Here is a 26,245-nt window from a genome sequence, read left to right on the forward strand (position 1 = left end):
CCACTGACTAACACTCGGAGAGCAGTAAGAGAAATGCCATCTTCAATCAGCAAGAATGGGATGTGAATCTACTGAAGCCTGCAATGGCTGCCAAGACAAATCGAACGGCTGCTCCAGCAGCAACGGAACGACTCAACTCGTTGACATCGAAGACTACAAGATTGAACTCTCAGCTCTCCGTGCGAGAACGAAAGAACTCGAATCCCAGCTCTCAAAACTTACAGTTCAAGCGAGCGACAATTCTAGCCTCCGCTCAGCGAAATGGTTCAATCGCGCAGACGATCGAGCAATGTCTGCTCTGTATGTCGATCGGTATCTGAATTATGGTCTGACGAGAGAAGAACTCATGTCCGGCAAGCCGATTATCGGGATCGCGAATTCGGGATCTGATCTCACGCCTTGTAATCAGTACCATACGACTTTGGCACATCGCGTGCGAGAGGGAATCCGTTCTGCGGGAGGTATTGCGATTGAATTCCCTACGCATCCGATTCAGGAATCTTCTCGACGGCCGACGGCAACGCTGGACAGGAATTTGAGTTATTTGACTCTGGTTGAATTATTATATGGGTATCCATTCGATGGAGTTGTGCTCATGACTGGATGCGATAAGACCACGCCGGCTTGTCTCATGGCGGCGGCGACAGTCAATATTCCAGCTATCTGTCTTAATGTTGGACCTATGTTGAACGGTTATGGGCAGAAAAGTAACGACTTGGTGGGATCTGGGACAGTTGTATGGAAGGCTAGGGAATTGCATGCAGCAGGAGAGTTGAATGATGAGGAAGTCACGGACCTGATCACTCGAGGGACGCCGAGTGTTGGGCATTGCAACACAATGGGTACGGCATCGACGATGAATGCTCTTGCCGAAGCTCTTGGTATGGCGCTGCCAGGATCTGCTGCCATTCCGGCGCCGTACAAGGAGCGTGCACAATGTGCATATAAGACTGGAGTGCAAATTGTGGAAATGGTGCGCGCGGACAGGAAGCCGTCGGATATCATGACAAGAGAGGCTTTCGAGAATGCAATCGTGGCGAATACAGCGATTGGTGGGTCGACAAATGCTCCAATCCATCTGTGTGCTGTGGCGAAGCATATTGGCGTGCCGCTTGACCTGGATGACTGGGATTGCATTGGTTTTGGAATCCCCTTGATGGTGAACGTTCAGCCTGCTGGTGAATATCTTTGCGAGGAGTACTTCCGTGCTGGAGGTCTTCCTGCTGTGATGGCGGAGCTCCTCGAGCAAGGCAAGCTGCATGCAAATGCCATCACGGCTAATGGCAAGACGATACAGGAGAATGTTGAGGGAAGGCAGACGTGGGATCGAAGGGTCATCTTGTCATATGACAAGCCCATGAAAACTGACGCCGGCTTCGCGCACATGACTGGCAATTTGTTTGACAGCGCCATTATGAAGTCTTCGGTCATCAGCGCCGAGTTTAGAGAGGCGTTCCTGGAGAACCCCGACGATCCGAACGCTTTCGAAGCGAAGGCTGTTGTCTTCGATGGCCCGGAGGACTATAATGCCAGGATCGAGACTGCACCGATAGACGAGCGGACTATCCTCGTGATGCGTGGTGCCGGGCCGCTAGGCTACCCTGGAGCAGCGGAAGTGGTCAATATGACCGCGCCTGGGCATCTGCTAAAGAAGGGCTTGAAATACTCGCTGCCGTGCATTGGCGACGGGAGACAATCGGGAACTTCAGGAAGCCCTTCCATTTTGAATGCGAGCCCAGAGGCAGCTGACAATGGCAACTTGGCAATTTTGAAAGACGGAGATATGCTGCGAGTGGACCTGACTAGACGCAAAGTGAACATGTTGATTCCTGATGAGGAGATTGCTGCAAGGAGGAAGGAGCTGATGGCGAAGGGTGGATACAAGATGGTCGAGAGCCATACGCCCTATCAAGACTTCTTCAGGAGGGAAGTCGGGCCTCTCAGCGAGGGAATGGTCTTTCGACGAGCGACGCAGTTCCAGAGAGTCGCGCAGAAGGTGCCAATGCCTAGAGATAATCACTGATAGTTTAGCTCTCACCTTCTTTGCAGCCTGTATGATCTTGAAATCTTAGGCGACGCCTTGTAAAGTCTTGTGTATTATTTGTGCCTCTTCTTTGTTACACTACAGTGCAATCTGGTATCACAGCAACAAATCAATGTGGTTGTAGAAAGGAAGAAGGACAAGTCGGGTGGAATGGAACGCGTAGTCCGACGCACGGACGGCGGCACGTCCCAGCGCTGCGGCTTCGCGAATCGAGTGTCATAGGCAACTTTCCCTCGTGCATCAACGATGGCACGCACCTCCAACTCCCGCACCGCTCGCCAGCGGCATCGACGACTCTCGCAAGATGTCGTCCTCGGCGCAGCGGGCGCTCGAGTACCTTGAGCAACTGCCCGGAACGACCTTCACCAAGCTGTATCAACAGCCATCGACTGCCTTGGCCATCTTCCGCCGCATGCTGCCGCACCTGGCGAAGACGATTGTCATGGCCATGCTCTACCTCCCACACCCGTTCGCTGCATCAGATCTGGACGCATGGGTCAAGCCGGACCATCAGAGCACACAGGTCAAGGAACGTGCGCTCAGCATATTGCAACGACTGAAGATTCTGTACGAGGAGCAGCACAATGGCCGACAGGCGTTTCGCCTCAGTCCTGCGTTTGGCAAGAGTCTGCGCATGGCTCTGACAGGTGGCGGCAAGCACAATAGTTTTGGTGTGCCTTGTTCAGAACCAGACAAGACGCCCGTGACCGCCGAGTACCTGGACACGTTCGCTCGGAAGCAATGGGAGGCCATCCTTTACTACGTGGTTGGAAGTGCATCTGCAGGGCTGGGCGCAGGGATTGAGATCTCGACAGGCACGAGGACTCTGCTTGAGAAGGGCAGATTCGTCGTGGTCAAAGGACGGAGCAGGGCCATAACGCAGGACGGCTTCACATTCCTGCTGCAAGACGTCAATGCCCAAATTTGGTCACTGCTGATCGTGTATCTGGAAGTCTCAGCTGACGTAGGTCCCGATATGTCAACCTGGGAGGAGTATGAACTGACTGTGCGATCATAGCTTCACATGGACTCTGTTGACGTCCTGTCCTTCCTCTTCACGCTCGGCTCTCTGGAGCTGGGCATCAGCTATTCGACATCGAATCTGACCCCAACTCAGCTCCAGATGCTGGAGGACCTCACAGACTTTGGTCTAGTCTATCGCCGTTCTCCCAACTCCGATCGCTACTATCCGACACGCTTGGCTACAACACTCACGTCTGACGCGCCAGCACTACCCAACAACAGTTTCACAACGACAACCTCCGACCCCAACGATCCTGCATCGTCCGCTTCCGAAAAAGGTTACATAATCCTCGAAACCAACTACAGACTCTACGCCTACACCTCCTCGCCCTTACCAATCTCCATCCTCTCCCTCTTTGCCAACCTCCACACCCGCTACCCGAACCTCGTCACAGCGAAGATCACCAAACCTTCGATCCAGACCGCCATCGCGAGCGGCATCACCAGCGACCAGATCATCTCCTACCTACAAACCCACGCGCATCCGATCTTGCGTCGCCAGGCAGCTATGCACTCAGCTCCTATTCTTCCACCCACTGTGGTAGATCAAATCCGTCTATGGCAAATTGAAGGCGAAAGAATGAAGAGCACTAAGGGTTTCTTGATTCGAGAAGTCGGCACAGATGACGACTACATGAAAGCAGTGCAGTATGCAGAAGCTTTGGGCATCCTCGTCAAGGAGTTCCCGCATAAGAAGTCATTCTTTGTGACCAGAATGGAGCAGATGAGCACGTACTTTAAGAGTCAGGCCGCGAGGAAGAGAGAGGCGAAAGAAGCTGCCGCTGCGAGCAGATCGTGAAGCGTTCTGGGACGAGTTCAATACGAGGTAATGCATAGCGGGGCGCTTTTGGAGCATTTGGTTCGACGGGCATGGCACGCTCTGCTTCAAAGATTGGCATTCGGGTGGGTAAATTGGAGTCTGAGAAGGAGCATTTGGCATAATGCATCAATATTTTCGTGAGTATGACAAAGTGTACCAACATCGTGATCTGCTTTCAATCTGCGAAATATCAGTTCAGCAGCATTTCGCGCGCATTAAAGTCCTTCCTCCTCACGAACTTTAACATCAAAAACGCGATCATAGTAGACCAGATTGTAGCGATCATGCGACCTCAGCAAGTCGAACTTCAGAGTCCACCAACCGCCGGCGCTATCGAGGGGCGGTCCATCCCCATCTTCTGCCTGCGACCCAGCAGGCGATCCATGAAGTTCATCTTTCTGGACTCGCTCGGCGGAGTGAAGCTTTCGTCGCTCTTCAAGCTCATCTCGAGCGCGCAAGTCCTCGACTCAGGGACGGGCACCGATCGAGCGAGCTCAGGAATGGCAAGAGCACCAGCCACTGCCTTCTGCCAGACGAAGAAAGACTGCTCAGCTTCAGGAGTGGCGCAGAGAGAGTACAGATGCTGAATCGCTTTGCGCATACGGCGGTAGCTGGCCTCTGTCGTGTGCATCTTGTCTGTCTCAAATTTGAGAATGGAAGGGGAAGACAAGTCGGTCGCCGAGAGTTCTTCATTGCGATAACGATCGTTCAAGGAGGAAAATCGACCCGTCCAGTACGCCAAAGGTTGAGCAGATGTAACCTGAACATGGTCAGCTTGCGCGCTAGTACTGGGACTGGCTTACTCACAGCTCCAGGCTTGGCCTTGATTGAGTCTGCCCTGGCCCTACTGATGGGCTTTTGCGGGCGACTTTCGACAACACCCGCAGTCTGGGAAGAGGCAAAGCGGAGGTGATGGCTCGACGAGTTGCTCAAGGCTCTAGCGCGTGCGGTGTTGAGCAGAAGCTCGGTCGAGGGCGACTTTGCAGGAGGCGGCGTCGGTGCCTGGCGAGCAGACATCAAACGCGTCTGCTTGATCTCGGAGCCATAAGAGCTGCGGAAATTGGTCGCGTTGGTCAGCACGGGCTGCGAGTTCCATCTCTGCACTGGTTTGCCTGGAGTTGGTGCCCTCTCCGTTAGACCACGGTATGCTGGGCTGCTCTCGAACTTTTGCGAAAGTCGTCGAGTAGTCACACCGCGCGGCTCGACAATTCTCTGGTATGTCAACCCCGACGAGCGCTCTGCGTAAAGTGGCAAGCCCTCATCACCATCTTCAGACCAGCCCTGTCTACTGCTGTAGTTCCGCGACGGAGAGCCAAACAAGTTGTCATCGTACGGAGAGAGCGGCTTGATGGGGCTCAAAGAAATGTTCTCCTTGAACGCAGTCAAGCGCGGTACACAGGTCTCGCGCTGCAGCGCCTGGGGAAAGAGCGGCTCCGTATCAGATCTCATCAGCTTCCTGCTACCTGTCCACGTGTTGCTGCTCGCGTTGATGAGCCGAGTGGTCGAGTGCTTGCGGGTCGAGAAGGTCGGCGTCGGCAGTCGCGATGGCGGCAGATTGCTGCTTGTGTGCGACGGCAGGCGAGCGTGCGACTTGGACTGCTGGAGCTTGCTGGTCGACTTCTTCGCTCGAGTCGGCAAGGGAAGATTGCTGAAAGTTCTGCTCCTCGGCATTCCACCGATGGGATCATTCGGTAGACAAATGTAGCTGCTCTTGCGCAAGGAAAGGGCAGGAAGAGGTGGCACCTGGTCGAATTTGTCGCTGTCGCTGGAAATGTCGGACGTATTCATATCTTTCTGCCGGTCAGAGGCGTTAGCCCAAATGCTGGACAAGGAGACATTGCTGGCGGTGGTCGATGGCGAGTTTTCGATGTTGTTGCTGCGCCGGCGGTTGAAGGGGTTCAGCGTGTGAAGAGAGGCGATGGACGACAGCCGCCGCAATGAGCTCCTGCGAGGCTCGTGATGAGTCTCGGTGGGGTGACTCTTGCGCGACGGCATCTTTGCTTGACCTGTCACGTCGTGCTGGTGCTGGTGCTGCGCGAGAAAGAGACAAATGGCGAGGGTGGGGCATGATGCACGGGAGAGACTTACCGTTGGCAGGTGCTCGAGCGTAGGACGAAACTGCGTTGTGCGCTGCAGATGCGCCCACCACTTGCATCACTGCGAATTATGCAAGCGCGAAGACCGGCACTGGCGAGTACGGTGAATCGAGGAGCCCGTCAAGGGAAGGCGGGACGGTCGTCCTCAAGTGGCCTCGTACCTTATGGGATACACAGTGTGAGTACCAACCGGCGCCAACACTACTCTCACGGCGTCTGCCATCACACTCGGCCTGCGAAGGCTAGGCCCTTCGATCCGCCACAGCAGTGCTCCACAACTTCAACTTCCTTGACAAGCGCGATATGAGCTTCGTGTCCTGTATCCTGTCGTCGTCATATCGCAGCAATTGATGAATTTTCCTACTGCTCACGCCATACATGCATTCACTTGGCCATTACCACAGTTCTGTGCCAGACCCAAGTTTTGTTCACAAAACCAAGGTCAGTTACTAGTATTGGAAGCACAAGACATAATGTCGACTCTCCTGCTTGACATCTTTTCAACCCGAGCATGGAGTCGATTTTGACGCCTATGCACGGCAGCAACCACGTGGCCTGGACCTGGAACACGTACGAATAAGCTAAACTGCACAGAGTTCTGGATCCATCAAGCTTTCAAAGTGGGGCACATCTGCCCGTGGCTGGGAGAACGAGTGACACTCATATGTTACACACCTCTCCCCGGGTCGACACCCGCAAATATATTCCTGTCGCCAGAAACATAGCAAAGCCCAAGATGGCAGCATCCCAGATCACGCTGTATGACCTTCCGACGAAGAAGACCAACCCGCCCACATGTTGGTCCCCCAATGTTTGGAAGGCTCGCTTGGTCCTGAATTACAAAGGTACTCCATACCAAACAACATTTCTCAAGCATCCAGACATTGAACCTACATTGTCGTCGATTGGCATTACCCCGAATCCACCAATGGGACCAGCAGGCCCTCAGTCTCGTTACACTGTTCCAGCAATTCATCTTCCCGACGGAACCGCTGTCATGGATTCTGCACGAATTGCACCCATTCTTGAGAAGAGCCACCCGGAGCCCTCTTTGCATCTGGAGAATGGTCTACATGAACAAGCAGGACCGATACTTGGGCAGGTAGCTCGTCCGCTACTCGGTGTATTCTACCCGCTCATCATGCGCGAAGTATTACTCGACGACGTCGCACCGTATTGGCGCGCAAAGCGAGAAGCTGCTTTTGGCTGTACCATCGAGGAGTTTGAGGCTGCCAAAGGGGGTGAGGGTGCTTGGCAAGCAGCACAGCCAGGGTTCGATGCAATGGAAAAGTTCTTAAAGGATAACAAGAAAGACCAAGGTCCATTCATCTTGGGCAGTCAGGTCTGCTATGGCGACTTCATCATTGCTGCTATGGCCGAGTCGATGAGCCGTATCAACCAAGCTCTCTACGATCGCCTGATAGCTTCTTGTGTAGGGGTTCAGGAATTGCATGAAGCTTGCCGCGAATGGTTCGAGAAGGATACCTGAAGTGCGCCTAGACATACAGATGGCACTGTCCAAAGTCGCTCATGGTAGAAGCTATATTTGTCGTACGGATGACGCTTACGTATGTCGAAATTGCATTGGTCGATACGCCCTTCACACTAACGGTTGTCCCTCGGTTCAGCATTGCGCATACAAACATGCTTATTTAAGCCCCGAGCCAAGAAACCAGCTGGCTTCGAGAACGAGCGTCTGTCTTCGACAACGACGCCGAAGTTGAAAGCAGAAAGCTGTTCTGGTCAGCGAAGTGCCAAAACGCACGATACCGCGGTCCTCGGTGAAAATGCTGCGACCATTCCTTCCGTCAGCGTGAAACTGGAACGGCGAGCTGATGTTCTGACCCGGGCTGACCCGGATCTCGTGACAGGCCCAAAGTGCTCGACATCCAACATCTAACATTCAAGTTCATCATGCCCACACGTTATATACTGTCGGCGATTGTGCCGGAATCGCCGGCGTGGAGTCTCACGAAGCACATTGACGTCTTCGTTATCACTAATCTTCATGCCGAGGATCATCTGCCAAGCTGAGGCCCTCTGCTGACGGGACGTCTTTTCAGCTCCGCTTTGTCAGACGACGAACGTTCCTCCGTTTCCACCAAGCCTAGGCAATTCCTCCGCGACCGAATCACCTATGGCGCCTGCGCAAGGATATCAACAACGGCCGAGAACGCTATAGTGAAGTGGAAGCCAATGCTTCCGTCTCCTCCGTGCTTTCATGTTCACAAATCACTTCATCGCACTACGTCTGATGAGGTGTATGATGGCTTTGTACCACAGTGAACCAGATGACTGGGTCATTGACGTGCGGCTGTGTTGGACGATGGAACCGTCTTATTATGGTCGCGCCGATCCTGCCACGCGATGAAAATGTGGCAACTTCTGCAGTTACCAATTCTGCTCGTTCATACACAGTAAGAGCATATCAGCCTCGATGCCTCGTTGGCTCCCATCGCGTTCAGTAGAAGCCCGGATTGATCTTGATGCTACATCGAGCGTCTCGTGGCAACAGTCAGAGACACAGATCTTCACAGGCAGTCAGCCTATAGTCGGCCGAGCATGCTTCCATTCCAAGAAACCTCAAAATGGACTTCGTTACAGAGTGATTGTCAAAGGTAAGTGTCGTGAGCGGCCAGATGAGTCTTGGGCTGACGACGATATGCATTCTAGGCGTAATCGAAACGAGAATCGCCAATGATGTCAATGGTTCCATACAGTCGAATACAGATACCCAAGAATATGCAGTAAGTGGACACGGCGTGCCACAAGATCTTGACTGACTTTCAAAGTTCGTATCGTCTGTTCTATTCGACGGCCCAATGGAAAATGGAAAATCGAAAACCGAGATCCCTTTCGACTTCACCTTAGCCAGATGGGAGCCTGACACAGGGGCAAGAAATGAGTATTCACGTGGATCCTCTACTCAAGGCATGCCGCCTTCTATCAACTCCAAACAGGCAAAGAAGCGTTGGTCGGAAAACTTTTCTACCGACCCTGCAGTCCATTACAAGATCACTTACAAAATCGTCGCATCTGCGTTTCGAAAAGGAGACCGTATCGCTGCAGCATCGAGGCCTTTCGACTATGTTCCAGCTCTACATTCGCCGCCTCCGCCAATCCCGACTGAAGACTATCCAGAGGAATACGTGCTTCGAACGACGAAAATGGTTCGAAAAGCATTAGGCACCGCCCAAATTGGCGTTATTGGTCAAGAACCTGCGCCGTTGACCATATATCCAGGGCAGCATCAAGCTCATACAAAGATCGACCTACTCTTCATGCTCGTACGAAATCAGTCCACCGATGTGGAAGACAGTATATGGCAGCTTCCAAGATCTTACTGCATCAAAGCACAACTGAAGACCACAACATTCGTCATGCAAAGACCTGCACCCCGAGCCTTGCACGTCTTGGAAAGTAACCATTTCAATCGGCCCATTGTTCGGGAAAGGAAAGACGAAGTGCAGGTGTATGAAAATGTCTTTGCTGAGTGGGAAGTACACGATTCGTCGGATAGTGATGGTAAGATGATCAACGGAACTGGAATGATACGTTGGCTAACAGCATATTCTAGACGATTCTCGCCAATCTTTCAAAGAGATCACCACCGCGAGCGCATCAACGCCCTTCACCATCAGCATCGATCCGAGTTTCACCCCGGACTTCTGGACACCTCTGCTGAGCAGAAGACACGCGATCGAATTGTCTGTCACATTCGATAAAGACCCCAGCACGACTACGAAGCTACGACTACCCGTTCAGATATATCATTCATCATGACAGAAGAAGCGCAAAGACTGGAAGACGCAAGCATTGAACCTAGAATGAAGTCCACACGAAATTCTGTATCAACATTAATTGAAATTCATACGGAACGATCTAGAACATATTATCCAACTTCGCATTTCTCTTCCTCACAGCACTCGAATCATCAATCTCCCCATCATGATCCTCCTCTCCATGTCTCACATCGAACAAATTGGTTGTTTCGTGTCTCCTACTAACATCCCCAGCTTCATATTCCACCTCAGAAGTCGTGCTATCTGACCAGCGAGCCTGCGGACCTCCCAAAATCGCACTGTCGGTCTTGCTATCTGCCACATGGCGCCTCGGTGTTTCTGTAATATCGGGTAAAATGCCAGACACAGGAGTCGCATTTCCGCTATGCATTACATGCCGCGGATAAGAGTTTGCTAGAGCAGGTGAGATTGGTGAGACGGGGGATAGCATTGACGGTACGCCATGGGGAGCATGCGTTCGGTTCGACGAATGTGGGAAAGGTTCGATCTCATTGAGAGATTCATTTTCGGCGTCTTCCTCGTCGATTGCGTCGATGTTGGCGAATTCTTTCTCTGATTGGAGTTGTTTGCCAAATGACATGCGTTTAGTTCCATCTGCGGTAAGGCTCGTCTGGTTCCGGGATTTAGGATCGATGATAAAGAAGTCTTCATGACCAACACTTTCTGTACGACCCCATGAGCGTGGATGCCGGATCAGGAACCACCAGCCTCCGATCATCGACCGGCGGAACATGAGAAGAAAAGTGAAAGTTCCCACGAGCTGTTTTGCCAATTTGTCAGCTTTTGCAAAATTGATCTAGGATTGTGCTGATCACATATTCGAACTTACCCCTGCGATGAACCAAGCTGCGATTACAGCGTCCTCATCAAGCCCTAAGATCTTCGATAAAGCATCGCATTTGCTCTTGTCGCCAGAGTTCAAGACCATGCAGATGGCCCAATTGGTCAGTCCTTCTCTCTTTGCCGGGCTCTCTGCGTCGAGACTTGTGTTGGTTTGCTTGACGAAAACTGTGCCGTAGTACATGACCATGACGATGACGAGTGTCGATAGGAGCATGCTTCTCCATTGCATCAGCAGAACTTTCTTCACGCGTGTCCAGGCTAGTCTCCTCGTGCTGTTTCGACTTTCCCAGCCGGATTCCATGTTCGGTGCAACGCTTTCATCGCCGGTACGACTCTGTTCAGTCGTCGAGTGTCCCTTCCCGCTCCGACTATGTTTTCCAAGATCTTTTAAGTACACCCAGAGGCAGAAAATTGTAGTGCTCGTCGTGAGCAAAGCAGCGATGCATCCGAAAGCGATCAGCCAGCCGAACCACGTCAGGAAAGAATTCTTCTGGTTAGGCACGCAACTTGGTCCAAGCCGATAGCTGACGCCGGTGATCGGTAAAGTCAAGGTGAGGAATAAGAGTGGCAAACCCCAGCCAACAGCCTGAGCGACCCAGAAGAACGTCTTTTGGTGTTGGAAGTCCCAGCAAATGCGAAGATGTGTCCAGAGTGATCGCAGCATAACCCAGACAGCACAAGCCATGGCTCCTGTGACGAGGAACGCACCAGTCCAGGCGCAAGACATGGAAGAGCGCATATCGTTCGGTGTAATTGTGTCGTGACACATATCGGGTTTAGTGCCTAGTGGGATGAGGAAGCCGAGCTGTTCGTCTTTAGATCAGTGTGTCTTCGACGATGAAAGTATCGAGTTCCAACGTACCTGAACCATGATGATCGATATGCACAGTCCAAGACCAAGGTAATTCCGATGCCCAACATCCGCCGGCAAGACGAGGAAAGTGATGAGCAGAAGGCATTGCAACGCCAGACTCGGGATATTGAGCCAATGCGAAGCATCCATCAAGTGGAGGAAGTTGTCCGTGTAAACCAAGTTTTCCAGAGGACATGGCAAACAACATGATAATGTGGGAGACAGCTTCCCGCAATACCGCCCTCCAAGATCTGCATGTTCATAGTCAGCTGCGAATCGTCTTGCACTATTTCTTGAACACTTACAGCCACCCGTATTGGGAAAATCTGATTCAGCAACGAACGGCGTGGGGCAGAATGTGATATTCAGCCCGCCGAGATCGCTCAAGTCCAGTCCTGAAGACATATTGATTGTATCGGCGCTTGTCGCACCTTTGCGACACCTATGAGATTGTGTTCAGTGCAATTCAATCGTCGCTGCGCGTCGTCGCCACAGCGCAAGTGGCCTAAAAGGGATCGTTGTCTGAGCGGTTGCGTTGGAATGTGCAGCCAATAAGTCTTAGCCGAAAACGGCTTTGTCCTCTCTTTGACAATGAATTCGCCGCCTGCTCATCTCAGTGCCACCGACAGAAGCTGCTGCGCTCGTCATGATGGATGAGGTCGTGTGAGTGTGTGGTAGTGCTGCATTGAATCGAGAAGAGGGGAAGAATTCCGGCTTCAGGCTGCGCTCCATTCGTCGTGAAGCGGCGGCGTTTCGAGTTCTTCTTATTCCCACTACTTAGATCTGATGTCCTCTCTAAGTCTGTTACTTGCATCTCCTACAACCCCATACACGTTCTTCAGCGCGCATGGCGCAAATTCAAAATAAAAGCGAACCCAGAAAAGTAGTCGCAGCCTTTTGTAGGACATCAGACCCAGTCCAGGTGGCTCTTACCTCCTTGCCACAGATACTCGCAAAACGCCTCATTCGCCTAACGCCCTGATAACATCAAACAGGATACCCATTAAAGCCGATCTTTAGATGCCCGCGATGAGCACTGTCGGTCTCGGTGCCCCACTGCTTCTTCCAGCCGATCTCCTTAGCGCGTGCTTCCTCGAACGCTGCTCTGCACTCAGGCGGCAATTCGTCTACGAGCTCCTGCGCTATACTCGACAGTCCGTTCGGTCCAGACGTCGGATCCTCCACATGGCCGTCGGGCCCGGGATACCCAGCATGAGATATTGGGGGTGCGGAGTATACTGTATCTATGACTTTGAAATTCCGGGAAATCACAGGAGGCACAGGCGTGAAGATCGTACTCTCCGTGTCGTGTTCTGTGGAGCTCGAGTCACCATTCGCATGTCCGTTTGTGAGGCCATTCGTGAGCGCTCCATTTTGAGGTTCGTCTGCACCAGGCGGTATGTACTCCCATTTCGCATGCGTAGGCTGCATAATCTTCGGGTAGAACATCGCGTTCGTGTTGAAGTCGTAAACGCCATTCTGGTTCAGGGCGCGGTGTGCTGTAAGCGTCGAGTTGAAGCGACTTGCGTCTCGTGCATGCATGAACTGCCAATTCTCTCGCGTAATATTGTTTCGGCGCTTTCCAATCGGTCCTTGTTTGTTCGGCACAGTTGAGCCTCCTTGCTTATACACATCGCTGGCGCCGAACCAGGCGACGTACCGATTGCGATTGTACTCTTCGCGCTTGTCCGGAACATAGTCGTCAGGATCCGCTAGCTCGCCTTCCACTGCGCCTTCCGCTCGGGCATCTGCAACGCGGTAGTCATCGATGATTCTCTTTCCGCCCACAATTATCCTTGCGCCAAACTCTCGGAATACTGATCGGGCGGCAACCACTCCTATGGTGCGACCCTTGTAGCTGCTCGGCAGGATGGTGCGCTCGATTAGATCCCTCTTTTCGTCCTCGCCAATCACGACCTTGTACAGCTTCGGATGCTTCGTGAAGAAAAGGTAGCTGTCGCGGAAGCCACAACATCTTGCGGGCTCGGTGCTCAACATGTATTGCCTCTCGCCTTTGCCCATGATTGTGAAGGTACGGACGCGGTACTCCCTGCCTCCTTTGAGGAAGCCGAGCGCATCAACCTTCTCTTCTCCTTCGGGATCCCAGTCGACTTGCGCTTCATCGTCAATCACCTCCAGTACCGTGCCATTCTTGTCCATAATGGTCTTTGGGCCTTCGTCTTTTTGACCTTTTCGCCGCCCACGAAAGCCTCCTGTTCTTCTCGAGCTGCCTGTTGTCGGTCGTCCGCGCCGCCTCCTTTGCGGAGTGCCCACATCGCTGCCATCGTCGCCAGGTTCCGGGGTATTGTCGTCGCCGCCTCTGCGCGATGCTCGCCGCGCGGCTTTCGCTCTCCGTCGTGGTATTGTAGTGATTCGCGGCGCATCGTCATCGTCGTCATCGTCGTCCTCGTCTGCGGCAGGGGTAGCAGCGTCTTCGGCTTCATCCTCGTCGGCATCAGGTTCGGGCGCATCGTACTGAATTTCGTCCTGATCGGCCATTTCTTCGTCTTCGTTGTCGTCATCCACTCGGGGTGTAGGAGTCCCTATTGCGATCAGTAGGTCAGCATTGGAGTGCCCTTGCATGGGGTTGGAGATGTCGCATACTTGTCGCAGGGAGACTGATGCGCGTGCTTGATTTGCGGCCCTTGTGGTGACCGCCGCCCTTCTTGAACGGCATTGCGCCGGTATGGGTGAGGAGAAGCGCTGAGCAGAGGGTGGAAGGGACGAAGAGCTGGAGCTGGGCTGGTGTTCTCGCGGGTGCGATGCGAAGACGCGGCGCCGACCAACGACGCGACTTTCCTCTGCGCAAGCGGCAGCAGCCGGGCGACGATTCTTGGCATTGGCTTCAGGCAGGAACACCAACACCCATGTCTTGTCAGGCCTGACTACGCTACACTTCGGACCTCACGCCTTTCCTCGCGTATCGTCTGGCACATGAAAGATGGAAGGATCGTGCTTGTATCCCACGCTTGACGATGTCGCTGTCGATCTGCGCTCGCCGTCAAAGCGGCACAGCGACTCCCCACTCACTGTTGCTCGCCGCCGCACGCGTGCCTTCTGATCGCGATGGCAAGTTCGTCCCATCCAACGTCAGATGCCAGGCGCGAGCGACAACGCAGCGCGGCAGCGACTTCTCGGGCGATGAACCACTTCGATACAATGACCCATTGCCAACACCACCAAGGGGCAGACAAGCTCCCACGCCGCCTTCGTAAAGCTTCATCAATCGCTACTGACGCCGCATGCCCAGCGGCTGCCACGAGGGCCAAGCCGCCAGCCGAGGTCTGCCCACCCACCATCGATCGTCAAGCCTCTTGCCTTCTCAAGGATTGCGGCGGTGTCGGAGCCTCTCAGAAAGCGCCCTCTGCATCCTACTGATGCCATCGGTGTCATCGTGCCCGGTTGAGCACTTTTCGCTCCCCCAATCCCCACCTTTCCAGGGTGCGTGGCAATCTTATCAATCTCATCAGTCCTCCACTTTCCACTTCACTTCCTCTCTGCCATAGACAAACGCACATTATCAAAATGTCGCGCTTGACTTCTGCCTTCCTGAACAGGAGCAAGCCGGCTGCTCCGGATGTCGTGGGTGTGCCAGTGGAGACGGACCCTCAACCGACTGTTGGTGACGACGTGGAACAGTTCAAGCACGATGACGGGACAACATCCCATGACGGCAGCGACCCCTCCAAATCGCCCACCGACAGCGACGTCGAAAGTTTCACAGAAGGCGCGCAAGATGGTGTGAAGGCCATCGAAGCCGTTACTACCGTATGGACGAAGAAGACACTAGCCGCCGCATTGGTCTTCATCGTCTTCCTCTCCTTCGTCGGATCGCTGCAACAACAGATGGGCTTTGGCCTGGAAGTCTACGTTGTCAGTGACTTCAGCGCACTCGGGCTGTATGCGACAACGGGCGTCGTGTCGCAATTGCTTGCTGGTGTTGGCCGTCTGGGTGTTGCGAAACTACTCGACGTCTGGGGGAGGCCTCAAGGCTTTGCAGTCATGATTCTCTTCGTTACCATCGGCCTGGCCATGATGGCAGGCACGAACTCGGTGGAGATGTACATGGGCGCCCAGGTGTTTTACTGGTTTGGTATCCTCGGCCGGGACCTCTGCATCAGTGTCTTCTTGTCCGACATCACATCCCTCAAGAACAGAGGATTCATGTTCGCTCTGGAAACTTCTCCATTCCTGGCAACCACCTGGATTGGTTCGCCGTTAGCACAAGCCTTCCTGGATGGACCTGGCTGGCGCTGGGGCTACGGCGTCTTCACCATCATTGAGCCTGCTGTGAACCTTCCTTTGGTCGCACTATTCATGTGGTACACCAGAAAAGCTCGACGCGAGGGAGTCTTGCGCAAAGGCTCTTCGGGACGAACGACGTTCGAGTCGATCAAGTACTACGCCATCCAATTCGACTTGGTCGGCATCTTCTTCCTCGGCGCAGGTCTGGCGCTTTTCCTCCTGCCGTTCAACATCTACAGTCGGCAAGCACAGGGCTGGGGCACGCCATTCATCATCGCCATGCTCGTTCTCGGTATCGTGCTCGTAGTGGTCTTTGTCCTGTGGGAACGCTTCTTCGCCCCTATTCAGTTCGCACCCTGGCACATCCTGACGAACCGCACCGTGATGGGTGCAAACATCGTTCAGCTCTCATCGGCAATGTCCTTCGGCATCTGGGCCAGCTTCATGAATCCGTTCACTCAGATCGTGTATGGGCTCTCTGTCACTGAGGCCGGCTACGTCCAGAATATTTACAGCATCGGCTCGTGCTTCACAGGCGTCATCTGCGGTATTTTAATACGCTGGTCTGGCAAGTTCAAGTGGTTGGCGGCCTACATCGGACTGCCACTGGTCATCATAGGAGTGGGGATGCTCACCGAATTCCGCCAGCCCTCCTATAGCATCGGGCCTATGATCGTATGTCAGGTTCTCATTGCTCTGGGAGGTGGTGTGACCACTATCTGCTCTCAAACAGCCGTCATGGCCGCCGTCACCCATCAGTACATTGCCGTTGTGCTCGCCATCCAAGCACTTTTCTTCTCTGTGGGACAGGCAATCGGGTACTCGATCAGCACTCCATTGTGGAACGAATATTTTCCCCGTTCTCTGGCAGATTTCCTCCCACCGGAATTGCAGCCCAACGCCACCATCATCGCGAGCTCGATCACAGAACAACAGGTGTTCGAGAAAGGAACGCCGGCAAGAGATGCAATCGAGCAGGCTTATGGTGTTGCGATGAAGTATCAGACGATCGCTGCCACCGCAGTCTTGGCTCTTGCAGTACCTGCTGTTCTTGTGTGGCGAAATATCAAGGTCAACGAGTTCAAGCAGACGAAAGGCAAGGTTTGGTAGATTTGTGGGAGGAATGGCATGAGACATTATTAGCTTACTTGCTCTGTGGCGCGCTACTATACAGCTGTTGCCGAATAAGCTAATGTCTAATGAAATGACTGTCGAGACGTGATGCCTGCCAAGACCGGAACAGCATGCACTGTTCAGTATTGCAGGTGTGCATCGAAAGTACTTCCACGACTGATGAGTGACGTCGCTAGTTGACATCTGTCAATACATGTGCCTTTGATGTTTCACGCTGAAATTCTATCATAAAATGTCATAGGAAGAGGAAGGTAAAGTAAAGCCGAAGCATGCATCATACGGGCAAACAAATGCTGTATGACTTTCATTGTCAAATTGCACTACCCAATGTCTCAACAGAGCGGACAGGCGCTCATGTTGGTGCCTGTCGCAGGCTACGCTCGACGTGTTTCAGGTCCTGGCTGCAAGCACTTGTACCTTGTCGCAGGCTGTATAGAGTTGGCTGACTGCGTCACCTCAGGGTCGAGCGTCACTGTTGCACAAAAAGAGGCAGACGTCCTGTCCTCAATGCTGATCTCTCTTCAAAAATCTGCTTACAATGTCAACCAATGTGGATGACCACGACTCTGCTGGCTCTTTCCATGGCGGAGCTCAGCATGAATTATCGAAATCGGCCTTTGGCAGTCTCGTGGCGGAGGCAGTAACGCTCGATAGCCCAGAGATGCGAGTCCTTGATGTTGGCACTGGCGATGGCTATTGGCTTTACGACCTCCGCTCGCAGCTACACGATCCGGAGAATGCAGATCTAGTCGGCACAGATGCGGCGATTATGCCCGCTGAGCAGCGACCTTTCACCATTCCACAAAACATGCGCTTCCTGGCACAGAGCCCGCGCGACGACTGGCCGAACGATATCCATGGGTACTTTGATCTTGTCCACTGGCAACATGTGATATCTTCGAGTGAAAGTTCCTTCGAGAAAGCGGTAGAGATCACGGGACGTCTCCTTCGATTGCTCAAACCGGGCGGCACGCTGTTGCTTGTCGATCGCTGTTTCGAGCCATCAGCCCTGGCGACGACAGACACACCGAGCAAGCAGCTGTTCCAGATGCTCGGCAACGGGCTTTCTTCAGGCGGAACGGAAGGCACTCTGGGAGGCGATCTGCCTGCGATACTTGACGTCGCGAGCCATAGTTCCGGGGTCAGGCTGAATGATGTCGGAATGAAGAAGAGCGCGAGCCGCATCGGTGAAGGCGCTGAAGCACATGGCAAAGAGCTTGGACTGGCTTGGCTCAAGCAGCTCAAAGGCGACAGAAGCGGCAGTCGCAGCAAAGCAGATACAGATCGCTTCGACGAAATTGTCGAGCAAGCAGTGGAGGAAGCTGAGAGCCAGGGATTTGAAGTGGTATGGTACGCCGCTTGGGCGAAGAGGTCTGGAGGAGATGCGAACGGAGCCATTGAGATGCCGGCATGAGCGTCTGCAATGTTGATTTACGGTACACGGTCTTGCTCGGACCGGAACACCTGGCCGTAGTCTCCTGCATTCGGCAGTCTGCAAATCGTGTGTGTATGGAATTTGGCGGGCTCGGTGTTGGTCAAAAAGACGCCAGAATGGTGGTCTGTACAGACCAAGTCAGCGGAAGGAACCCACACAAAGTAGATCTAAACTTCTTACCAAACTCGAATATGATGACCGGACTTTGAATGCGGTAGTAGAATGCATCGTCGCCTCCGTAACCGCCAATCCAGCTGAAATAAGTGTCGTCAAAATGCTTCTGAATAAGCTGCTTCTGCTTCGCTCTGGTCTGGTCTGGGTAGTAAAGGAGAAATTCTTCTGCAATTTCTAGAACGATGTCCTGCTGTTCGTTGGTCATCTCGGACACTTTCACGCCCTCGTAAGGCACTACTCTGTTGTCTCGAAAGGCGCCGCACAGGTGCCGTTGATCGTCCTGGTTCCAGCGATCAATCTTAACGTCCCCGGTCTGTAGCATCGCGGGGTCTCTCAATAGCTTGTAAGTCTGTACGACTTGCTGTTGCTCTTTTGGAAGACTCTGCATGAGCTTGAGGCCCAGATCACCTTGCGTATGCAAGATCTGTGTACCCTTCCACGGACCGCTGTCGATCAGATTTGGCTCAGCTCCGGTGAAGTATGGGGCAACGACAATCTGGCTGCCTTTAAGGAAGACATTCAGGCACAAATGGTGACCATAAATCGACCAGCCCCAGGCTTGTTCTGCCGATGGCTTGCCGAAGAGGAGAAAGTTGTACGAGTATTGATTCATGATCCTGGGGACTTTGCACACCTCGCCCAAGAAGTGGTTGACCCGCATGGCGGCAAGTGCCTTTTCATAGCCGGCCGAGGAGAAAGTGGCTTCCATGATACTCAGGATGGATTGTGCTGTCTCTTCCGGCAGCTCTTCCAATCTGAGGCCAAATGGTCGGAGTAGGAACTCGGGGTTGGACCAGCAGCGCCACTCTTTTGCATTGAGCGAATACTGAACCTTCGACTTTTGTGATGAGTCTAATTTGTCAAGCAGTGTGTTCGTTGCGTTTACGATTTTGTCCATTTCAGCGCCTGCGAAGTCTTCTTCCTGGAATACATCGTTACGAATCTTGCCTGCCTCGACGTCAGAATTTCTTCTTGGACAGAAGCGAGATGCATACCATCTGTTGTCACTCCCTGGAAAGGCTCCTCGAGAAGGTCTTCCCATGCTTTCGTAAGCTTGTAAAGCCAAGGTGGATGTCCGGTTTTCTGAAAAGCCTCAGAGTATTCATATGGACTCTGCTGAGCCGAAGTTGTGAAGCGAGGAGAGGTGAGATCTGGCAGGTGCTGTCTGAAGGCAGACGCGAGTCCTTCGTCGATGCCGTTGGTGGTGGTCGTCATCTTGGCAACAGGATGAAAGGTAAGGAGCTGATTCGATTCCTGTCTTCAAAGCCGCACTGCACTGCTCTACTGTATATTCCAGCGCGTCGCGATATCGCTCTTGCTCAAAGAGATAGTTGACGACATCTCGCTAGCGATGGAGTGAAGTGCGTGTTCGGCTTACAACTCGGCAAGGTGAAGCACTTCTCCGAGGTGTCGGAGATAAGTGGAACAGTTCCTCCACGTCCGAGCTCGCCGCCGCCCTTTCCACAGCAATACCACTGCCTTTGGAGACTTGTTTGTGCAACTCGAATCTCTGCAGTAGGTCAGGTAACTCTTGTGACCCGGGCGAAAGTCCAGGGAGCAGCTTGTGCACATGAAGCAAGCTGCAATTATCAGTCAAGAGGCGCCTCCGAATGCCCGGACATAACCTCTCGGACGTCCAAGAACCTCCCAGGATCCATCAATATTCCATCGACTTTCATTCTCGATCCTCTCTGCTGCTCGAGAGTAATCCCGACTCTGGAAGCCGAAGGTCACTGAACTTCTTTCCGCGGAATGGCAAGGCACGGGACCAAGGTCTGGACCGACCGCCACATGCTGCTCGGCGTTAACCACGACACATTGTGTCTTGACGTCTTTATCTCACCTCACCCGTCCCTCCTGCAGCACTTCGTTCTGCGCTACTGACACTACAGCTCTTCTTACTGACGATGATATCAACGAACATGCCTAAAGGACCATTCAAGCTAGTCACTGTGAATACAGCACCAGAGCGAGCAAAACGCCTCGTTGGACGTGTGGCTCAAAATCTCCAAGACACATACGAGATTCAACACCTCCACAACTGCGAGAGTAAGCGAAGCCAGCAGCAAGCGGCTGTATATCTACCCAAGTCTGACTCGAATTTGCAGGAATCGACGAAGTGCAAGCAGCCGTGAGGGAAAATCAGCCTGACCTTTTGTTTTGTGCATCAATGTGGAGCGCCGAAGAAGCAGAACAAATTCTGAGCATCGCCCGAGGCGTCAACCCAAATATCATCACCTACGCCATCCCACACGGGCTACAAGTTGAGCAGGGTCCGGATGCTATAGTCGAACACCTTACACAGAAGCTACCGCCGATACTAGAAGCCTCATATGGGCAGAAACCATGAGCTTGATACGTCTCGCTCTCAATATTGCGGTTTGAGGGTACTTGTTTCGTATCTCACACAGAGCCCGCGGCACATATATCGTTCTCCGTCATGCTAGGGGCCGGCGAAGAACTACTGGTTCTGGAAGAAGACCGTCTTTGAACCGAGTTATAGTCGCATCTCCGACAGATTTCTGCAGCCCACTCGTGTCTCTTCGTCATGCCGGAGAGCAGAGGCCTCTATCCGATCTTCGGAGGCAAGCAATCTTCATCTTCGTCAGTCTCTTCTTTGCCGCTGTCTCCACCATCACCCTCATCTCCGAAGTGCTCCTCCTCATCCCCATCCATGAACATAACACCGTCTGGATTCTGGCCGTATCTTGCGAGCTCGCGCTTCGCAGTTGCAAGATTCTACGGGTCTGCCTCAGCTCACATCTTGTTGTGTCTCGATTGCCACTGCCGGATGTTGCGCAGCAAGACCTCGCGTATATTGGCCACCATGCAGAGGAAGGCATCAGGCTGGCCTTTCCGCGAAGTCTGCGCAGTATGCAGCTCTGCTGCCAGTTCTTCCTCCTCGTCTTCGTCCATGTCTTCATCCACAAGTTCTTCTGCTGCGCTTTGTTCCGCAGTCTGCGACCCATCTTCGTTAAATAGATGCCTGCATCTTCGGGAATCCCTTGACTCTCTCGCGTGTCTTCGCGGGTCTATAAGCTGGTCATCTGAATCGGTGTCGTTGGCGGTATCGTATTCGGATTCAAATGCTTCGGACTCGGTGTCATCCTCTTGGGGGGCGTCAGTGGCGGTTGTGTTCATTTCTTCACTGAGCTCTTCTCCGGCGCCTTCATCCTCTTCTTGCTCAATAGCCTCGTCAAAGTCTTTCTCGGTGGAGGAAGCATTGGAATCTTTGTAGTCAGGATAGTGCTTCCGAGTGGTCTCTCCAGCGGCATCTCGCTCAGCCATAACTTGGGCTTTAGTATCAGCGAGCGTCTGCTGTCTGGAAGGTTCATCGGCGGTCTTGTACTCATGGTTCTTCTTGGTTCTCTTCTTCGCGCTGCTGACAGCTCCTTGATCAAGAGCCAGCGCATTATCCTACTGCTCTTGGGGGTCGCCATCTTCTTTTCTTGGATATGCACCAGGGGTCGTAGTGAGCTTCGACTGCGCTGGAAGTATTTGGGTCCTGTTGAGAGGGTCTTGCGAAAGGGAGTCTCGCCGGTGGGTCTTTGACAATGAGAATCGTGCTCTCGATACCGACTATTCGGGAGGTGCGGCGCACCTGAACTGTGCGTCGAAATCTGTCGCATTACACCAGCAGTGGGTGGATTGCGATTATATTTTTCACGTATTGTATCTCTGCCCTGTGCAGCGTATTCAAGGCACTCTGCCTCTCGAAGCCAGACAGGCTCATGAATAGGGTCGTGACGAGATAGCGACAGATGTAGTTTCGAAGTTCCTTCTCTGCTGTTCGCCGGCAGGCACTGTCCGCTTTAATGTAGATGCATGCCTTCTTCGTTTGAAAGACAGGTCGCCTTTGATCCGCAGCACTAGGCAGAGATGACATGAGCGAAGAAGTTGCTGAGTCGCTCGGACAAAGCACGCGGTAATAATCTAGTTTCTATCCTGTTTTATGGTGGCAGAGTGCCCAGACGATTTGTACTTGAGTATACGCATCTTGAGGCTCAGCCTGTTGTGCCTTCGATGCTTCCCCATAGAAAGCATACAAATGCTCACATGCTCGGAACGTAAGCCTCTGTATCTCGCGTGATGTATATCTGCCCAACCAGAATGACGAGAGCAATGATTGTGGCAATTGCGATGATGGGAATATTCACCAAGGCGAAGTCCCGGCTTCGCACATGAATGCCCATCCGATCGAGAATGCTGCGCCATAGGAGACCGGCCAGTGACGCCGAGAACGCCGTACTGAAAGCGCCGTAGTTCAGACCTATCGCCATGCTGTAAACTGTAGCCGAAAACCTTCTGTTACTGATGGGCAGCCCGTTTTGTTCATGAATTTCGACCCATGACTGGACTACCCGGCAGAGAAGAATGGCCGTGCCGATGTTGGTTCCCGCAAACTGTCTGCAAGTCAGTAGTGGTCAGAGGCCATTGCAGAAGAATCTCAACCTACATTGCATAGAACAATTGACAAGAAGCCCATCCCGCCAATTGCACCAACGACCCCCGTACGATCCACCCAGTGATCCCAGCCATATGCGAACACCGCGACCCAGCCCTTGGTGACCAGGGCTTGAACGAGCACGAACATACAGAGAGCAAAGGGAACCAACTTAAAAGGCAGATGCGTCATGACCACACTGCTCGCCGGGAATGTCCTGCGCAGCCATTTCCAGCCACGAATTGTTTCAGAATGCAGGGTTCGTTGCTCACAGCTTTTCATTGTCGCCGCCATTCCGGGCTTCGGATCACTGATGTCGGTGGGATCTTCAATCTGAACGGCAATCTTTTCGAGCACGACTTCCTTCGATGGAGTTTGTGAATGATCTCTTCTCGGTGACTTCCCGCTTACTGCGTCATGTGACGCTTTTGGGCTCTTCTGCCCAGTATCCGCCTGTTCATCAATACTCTCTTCTGACAGACCGCTTTTCTCGACATCTGCAGTAAGATCCAAAACGCTTTCATGGTCATTGGCGTGGTCAGCCTCGTCTTCGCTTCCTCCAATCTTTCTTGACGTCGAGCCAAGATTGGACGAGTTGACCGCGATTTGACGCGTCTCGTGCCGGTGTATCCACCCAAAGCAAAGATCCCATGAGAGCATCAAGACTGCTGCAGGCAGTGTCACCCAGAATACAGGATGTTCATGCCCATTCGAGCTCGTTGCATTCATGACGAGGATCGTGATGAGAGTAGCACTCATTATGATGACGCCCACAATGGCACTCTTCTTGTCCAGGTATGGATTCAGGACAGTCGATATCGCGAGTGCGCTCTGCTCTTCCGGTGTCAATCTTTTGTGGTACTCTTGTGGTATATTCGGGTTAACCGGCTCTGCGTTCTTGATGTTCTCTGGAAGCTCCTCAAGCTCAATCTCGTGGGGAATAAGCCCATCCTTGCGGAAGAGGAGCCATAGTAGGCAAGGAAAAAGAAGTATAATCGTCCCCAACACGGGCACAATGACATTAATGGTAAAAACGATGAACCTAACAGAGAACGCACCGGCTAGCACCAGATTCGTTGGGTTCGATGAGACGAGCACAGCGGAGCCAATATTTGCTACCGTGAATTGAGCAAAAATCCAGGCCGTGGCGTTTGTGATGTTGCGAGAAGCCTGTATATTGTCAATGGCGATCGCGATTCAGCCGCACTGGCAGGAGAAGCACAAACCTTGGACATATACGATAAGAAGGCAGTGCCAGAGAGCACGATTGGATCGTTTCCAACAAAGCAGGCCATGACGAAGAAGAACGTATACAGATAGAAGTAGAGCCTGTAGCCATGCTTACCTCCTTTCCGCAGGACGCGGCAGGCTAGCCATCGAATCAATCCTGAGGCATCGATGGACAAGGCAATGTAGGCTAATGACAAGAAGAAGACCATGATATCGATCGGGGCAATGTGGTTCGCCCCGACAGTGCCATCGTGCACTTCAGTTCGACCAATCGCTCCGATGGCAAGCAAGAACAGGTCTGCAATCAGGGGTGCTGTTACAAAATCCATGGGGAAGTTCCATCGTTCGAAGGCGAGTGCTTGGACCTGGGCGACCTGTCGTTGCCTTTTCTCCTGCCTGGGCGACAGCACTCGCAGGCGAGCCAAGACTGCGAATGCGGCATTCACAGGCCTTTGAGGGATCCAGATGGGGATGTGGAAGGGGAAAAGTACAACGAGGTCTGAAGAACGCGCGGATCAGCACTAGGTTATGTCTTGGCATTTCCTCGACCACTTACTGGCGACGACGAAGATGATCAGAGCGACAATGGAACGCCATTGCTTGATGCGGTCCGTGTCCAGGTCGAGCTGGGCTGTGTCTGCCATGGTCCTGCGGAATGGTACGATGGATGGTGACGAGGTCGAGCAGCACAAGAACCCCCACTCTGCTGCTCCAGACGCGACGCAGCAGAGCCACGAGGGCGACAGTTAAGTAGCTGTGCTCCCTGCAGTCAAAACGCTTCCATCACGCACGTGTCGGCTCTCGGGCAGCAAAAGGTTGTCGTCGTCAGCAAGCACGACCTTGTTTGACTAGCGGTCCGAGCCATCGCCCGCTGCCAAGACTTCTTCCGGTTCGCCCACGTCGGTCGACCAACAACAACACTCTGCACGATCTCACTTCTTACTTTGACCTCGCACTCCCTGAGCAGCTGAATTCGCCCAGCTTCATCCTCATATCAAACACGCTCCGCCCTCCACACCCCTCGCGTCGTCTCTTGGCACCCCATTCCGGAGCGCAGGACTTATCATCATCGCGGGAAGGAACGTGCTCCCTGGCTTCGAGGCCGGTCTATACCACCGACGATCATCCACGCTGGGCACCAACATCGCTCGCATAGCTCATCAGCAAACTCTGCCTGGATTGTTCCCTGCAATCTTCAATGTCACACAGATTGACGTGAAACAAGACGGCCATGACCTCAGGCAGTGCAAAGCTCTTCCAGGCTGTCCAAATGCACGCCTCGTGCAGTACCGTCGCAGATCGGCAATTGGCCAGCCCAGGCTGATGAGGCTCACAAGGACTACTTGAGATGTTTTCCCTTGGCGAGCTCTGCCCTCATCAGCCGGCCTGGCGTCCGTTACGGGCATGGATTAGTGAGCGATGTTCTTCACGCCTGAAGGCACTAAGTGCAATCACGATGCATGAGCTTTAACCACTGCCGATCTGTCGAACAGCCCAAGCAGTCGCCATGAAGCGTATCTCCCTGCCAATCACAGTGGACTCTGACAGCCTCCTCGATGGTCTCTGCTTCAGATAGTGCCGTAGAGATTTGTCTGAGACGCGACTACATTTCGCGGAAAGCTTCTCGTTCTCCGGAAAACGCCGGAGCTCCCTGGCCCCTAGCTTTGCAAAGCGTCACGACATACACTGCAGCGCTGTCTGAGGCATAGATCCATGTACCTTCTGCCAACGATCTTGGGTGCAGCTCGCTTTGGTCCGCCTCCCAGAGTCTGGATTGAGACCACTGGCTTGGCGCGACTACGAAGACAAGCCCAAGCTAAAGAGGCTTCGTCAATACAAGACTGAAAAGCTCAGCTTTGAGAAGCTTTGCCGGGCATGAGCTCAGCCATACCGTTGACGACGTTCACCGCCACGGCCGACGACAGCAATCCGCGCTTCCGTCTCATATAACTCCTTGGCATCATCTTCGTTTGGAGAGCTTTTCACTCCTCATTCGCCACTTCCTGCATGCCATTGCCAAGCTTCAACACAGCCTGAAGATGCTGAGATTGTACCTAGTACGCCCTGCTAAAACTGGTTATGCCCAGCTTCTCTTGCCATG

General features: G+C 53.1%; 13 protein-coding genes across 13 annotated transcripts; 7 read left to right on the plus strand and 6 right to left on the minus strand.

Moving 5' to 3' along the window:
* Window positions 1-55: 55 nt before the first annotated feature.
* On the plus strand, window positions 56-2,023 carry RHO25_003150 (uncharacterized protein; the record flags this gene model as incomplete). Its single annotated transcript, XM_023598672.1, has 1 exon — window positions 56-2,023. One exon carries the CDS (start codon window positions 56-58, stop codon window positions 2,021-2,023), a length of 1,968 nt encoding a protein of 655 aa, XP_023455130.1.
* Window positions 2,024-2,348: 325 nt separating this feature from the next.
* On the plus strand, window positions 2,349-3,866 carry RHO25_003151 (uncharacterized protein; the record flags this gene model as incomplete). The annotated part of the gene is made up of 2 exons (XM_023598673.2): window positions 2,349-3,008; window positions 3,063-3,866. The coding sequence occupies 2 exons, from the start codon at window positions 2,349-2,351 to the stop codon at window positions 3,864-3,866; spliced, it is 1,464 nt and encodes a 487-aa protein (XP_023455129.1).
* Window positions 3,867-4,194: 328 nt separating this feature from the next.
* RHO25_003152 (uncharacterized protein) lies at window positions 4,195-6,042 on the minus strand (the record flags this gene model as incomplete). The annotated part of the gene is made up of 3 exons (XM_023598674.2): window positions 4,195-4,647; window positions 4,695-5,677; window positions 5,976-6,042. The coding sequence occupies 3 exons, from the start codon at window positions 6,040-6,042 to the stop codon at window positions 4,195-4,197; spliced, it is 1,503 nt and encodes a 500-aa protein (XP_023455128.2).
* Window positions 6,043-6,719: 677 nt separating this feature from the next.
* Window positions 6,720-7,472, plus strand: RHO25_003153 (uncharacterized protein; the record flags this gene model as incomplete). Its single annotated transcript, XM_023598675.2, has 1 exon — window positions 6,720-7,472. One exon carries the CDS (start codon window positions 6,720-6,722, stop codon window positions 7,470-7,472), a length of 753 nt encoding a protein of 250 aa, XP_023455127.2.
* Window positions 7,473-8,420: 948 nt separating this feature from the next.
* Window positions 8,421-9,766, plus strand: RHO25_003154 (uncharacterized protein; the record flags this gene model as incomplete). The annotated part of the gene is made up of 4 exons (XM_023598676.1): window positions 8,421-8,601; window positions 8,657-8,730; window positions 8,776-9,508; window positions 9,561-9,766. The coding sequence occupies 4 exons, from the start codon at window positions 8,421-8,423 to the stop codon at window positions 9,764-9,766; spliced, it is 1,194 nt and encodes a 397-aa protein (XP_023455126.1).
* Window positions 9,767-9,865: 99 nt separating this feature from the next.
* On the minus strand, window positions 9,866-11,887 carry RHO25_003155 (uncharacterized protein; the record flags this gene model as incomplete). Its single annotated transcript, XM_023598677.1, has 4 exons — window positions 9,866-10,546; window positions 10,616-11,434; window positions 11,492-11,733; window positions 11,788-11,887. 4 exons carry the CDS (start codon window positions 11,885-11,887, stop codon window positions 9,866-9,868), a joined length of 1,842 nt encoding a protein of 613 aa, XP_023455125.1.
* Window positions 11,888-12,469: 582 nt separating this feature from the next.
* On the minus strand, window positions 12,470-14,159 carry RHO25_003156 (uncharacterized protein; the record flags this gene model as incomplete). The annotated part of the gene is made up of 2 exons (XM_023598678.2): window positions 12,470-14,025; window positions 14,087-14,159. The coding sequence occupies 2 exons, from the start codon at window positions 14,157-14,159 to the stop codon at window positions 12,470-12,472; spliced, it is 1,629 nt and encodes a 542-aa protein (XP_023455124.1).
* Window positions 14,160-15,007: 848 nt separating this feature from the next.
* On the plus strand, window positions 15,008-16,837 carry RHO25_003157 (uncharacterized protein; the record flags this gene model as incomplete). Its single annotated transcript, XM_023598679.2, has 1 exon — window positions 15,008-16,837. One exon carries the CDS (start codon window positions 15,008-15,010, stop codon window positions 16,835-16,837), a length of 1,830 nt encoding a protein of 609 aa, XP_023455123.1.
* Window positions 16,838-17,399: 562 nt separating this feature from the next.
* Window positions 17,400-18,275, plus strand: RHO25_003158 (uncharacterized protein; the record flags this gene model as incomplete). Its single annotated transcript, XM_023598680.1, has 1 exon — window positions 17,400-18,275. One exon carries the CDS (start codon window positions 17,400-17,402, stop codon window positions 18,273-18,275), a length of 876 nt encoding a protein of 291 aa, XP_023455122.1.
* A 17-nt stretch (window positions 18,276-18,292) lies between these two features.
* On the minus strand, window positions 18,293-19,685 carry RHO25_003159 (uncharacterized protein; the record flags this gene model as incomplete). Its single annotated transcript, XM_023598681.1, has 3 exons — window positions 18,293-18,420; window positions 18,477-19,418; window positions 19,466-19,685. The coding sequence occupies 3 exons, from the start codon at window positions 19,683-19,685 to the stop codon at window positions 18,293-18,295; spliced, it is 1,290 nt and encodes a 429-aa protein (XP_023455121.1).
* A 707-nt stretch (window positions 19,686-20,392) lies between these two features.
* On the plus strand, window positions 20,393-20,820 carry RHO25_003160 (uncharacterized protein; the record flags this gene model as incomplete). The annotated part of the gene is made up of 2 exons (XM_023598682.1): window positions 20,393-20,519; window positions 20,579-20,820. The coding sequence occupies 2 exons, from the start codon at window positions 20,393-20,395 to the stop codon at window positions 20,818-20,820; spliced, it is 369 nt and encodes a 122-aa protein (XP_023455902.1).
* Window positions 20,821-21,227: 407 nt separating this feature from the next.
* On the minus strand, window positions 21,228-21,823 carry RHO25_003161 (uncharacterized protein; the record flags this gene model as incomplete). Its single annotated transcript, XM_065602361.1, has 2 exons — window positions 21,228-21,760; window positions 21,820-21,823. The coding sequence occupies 2 exons, from the start codon at window positions 21,821-21,823 to the stop codon at window positions 21,228-21,230; spliced, it is 537 nt and encodes a 178-aa protein (XP_065458433.1).
* A 699-nt stretch (window positions 21,824-22,522) lies between these two features.
* On the minus strand, window positions 22,523-24,788 carry RHO25_003162 (uncharacterized protein; the record flags this gene model as incomplete). Its single annotated transcript, XM_023598683.2, has 4 exons — window positions 22,523-22,873; window positions 22,927-24,084; window positions 24,141-24,643; window positions 24,701-24,788. The coding sequence occupies 4 exons, from the start codon at window positions 24,786-24,788 to the stop codon at window positions 22,523-22,525; spliced, it is 2,100 nt and encodes a 699-aa protein (XP_023455903.1).
* Between the last annotated feature and the right edge of the window lie 1,457 nt (window positions 24,789-26,245).

This window comes from Cercospora beticola, chromosome 2, assembly GCF_033473495.1.
Source record: "Cercospora beticola chromosome 2, complete sequence".
In the NCBI taxonomy this organism is placed as follows: domain Eukaryota; kingdom Fungi; phylum Ascomycota; class Dothideomycetes; order Mycosphaerellales; family Mycosphaerellaceae; genus Cercospora; species Cercospora beticola.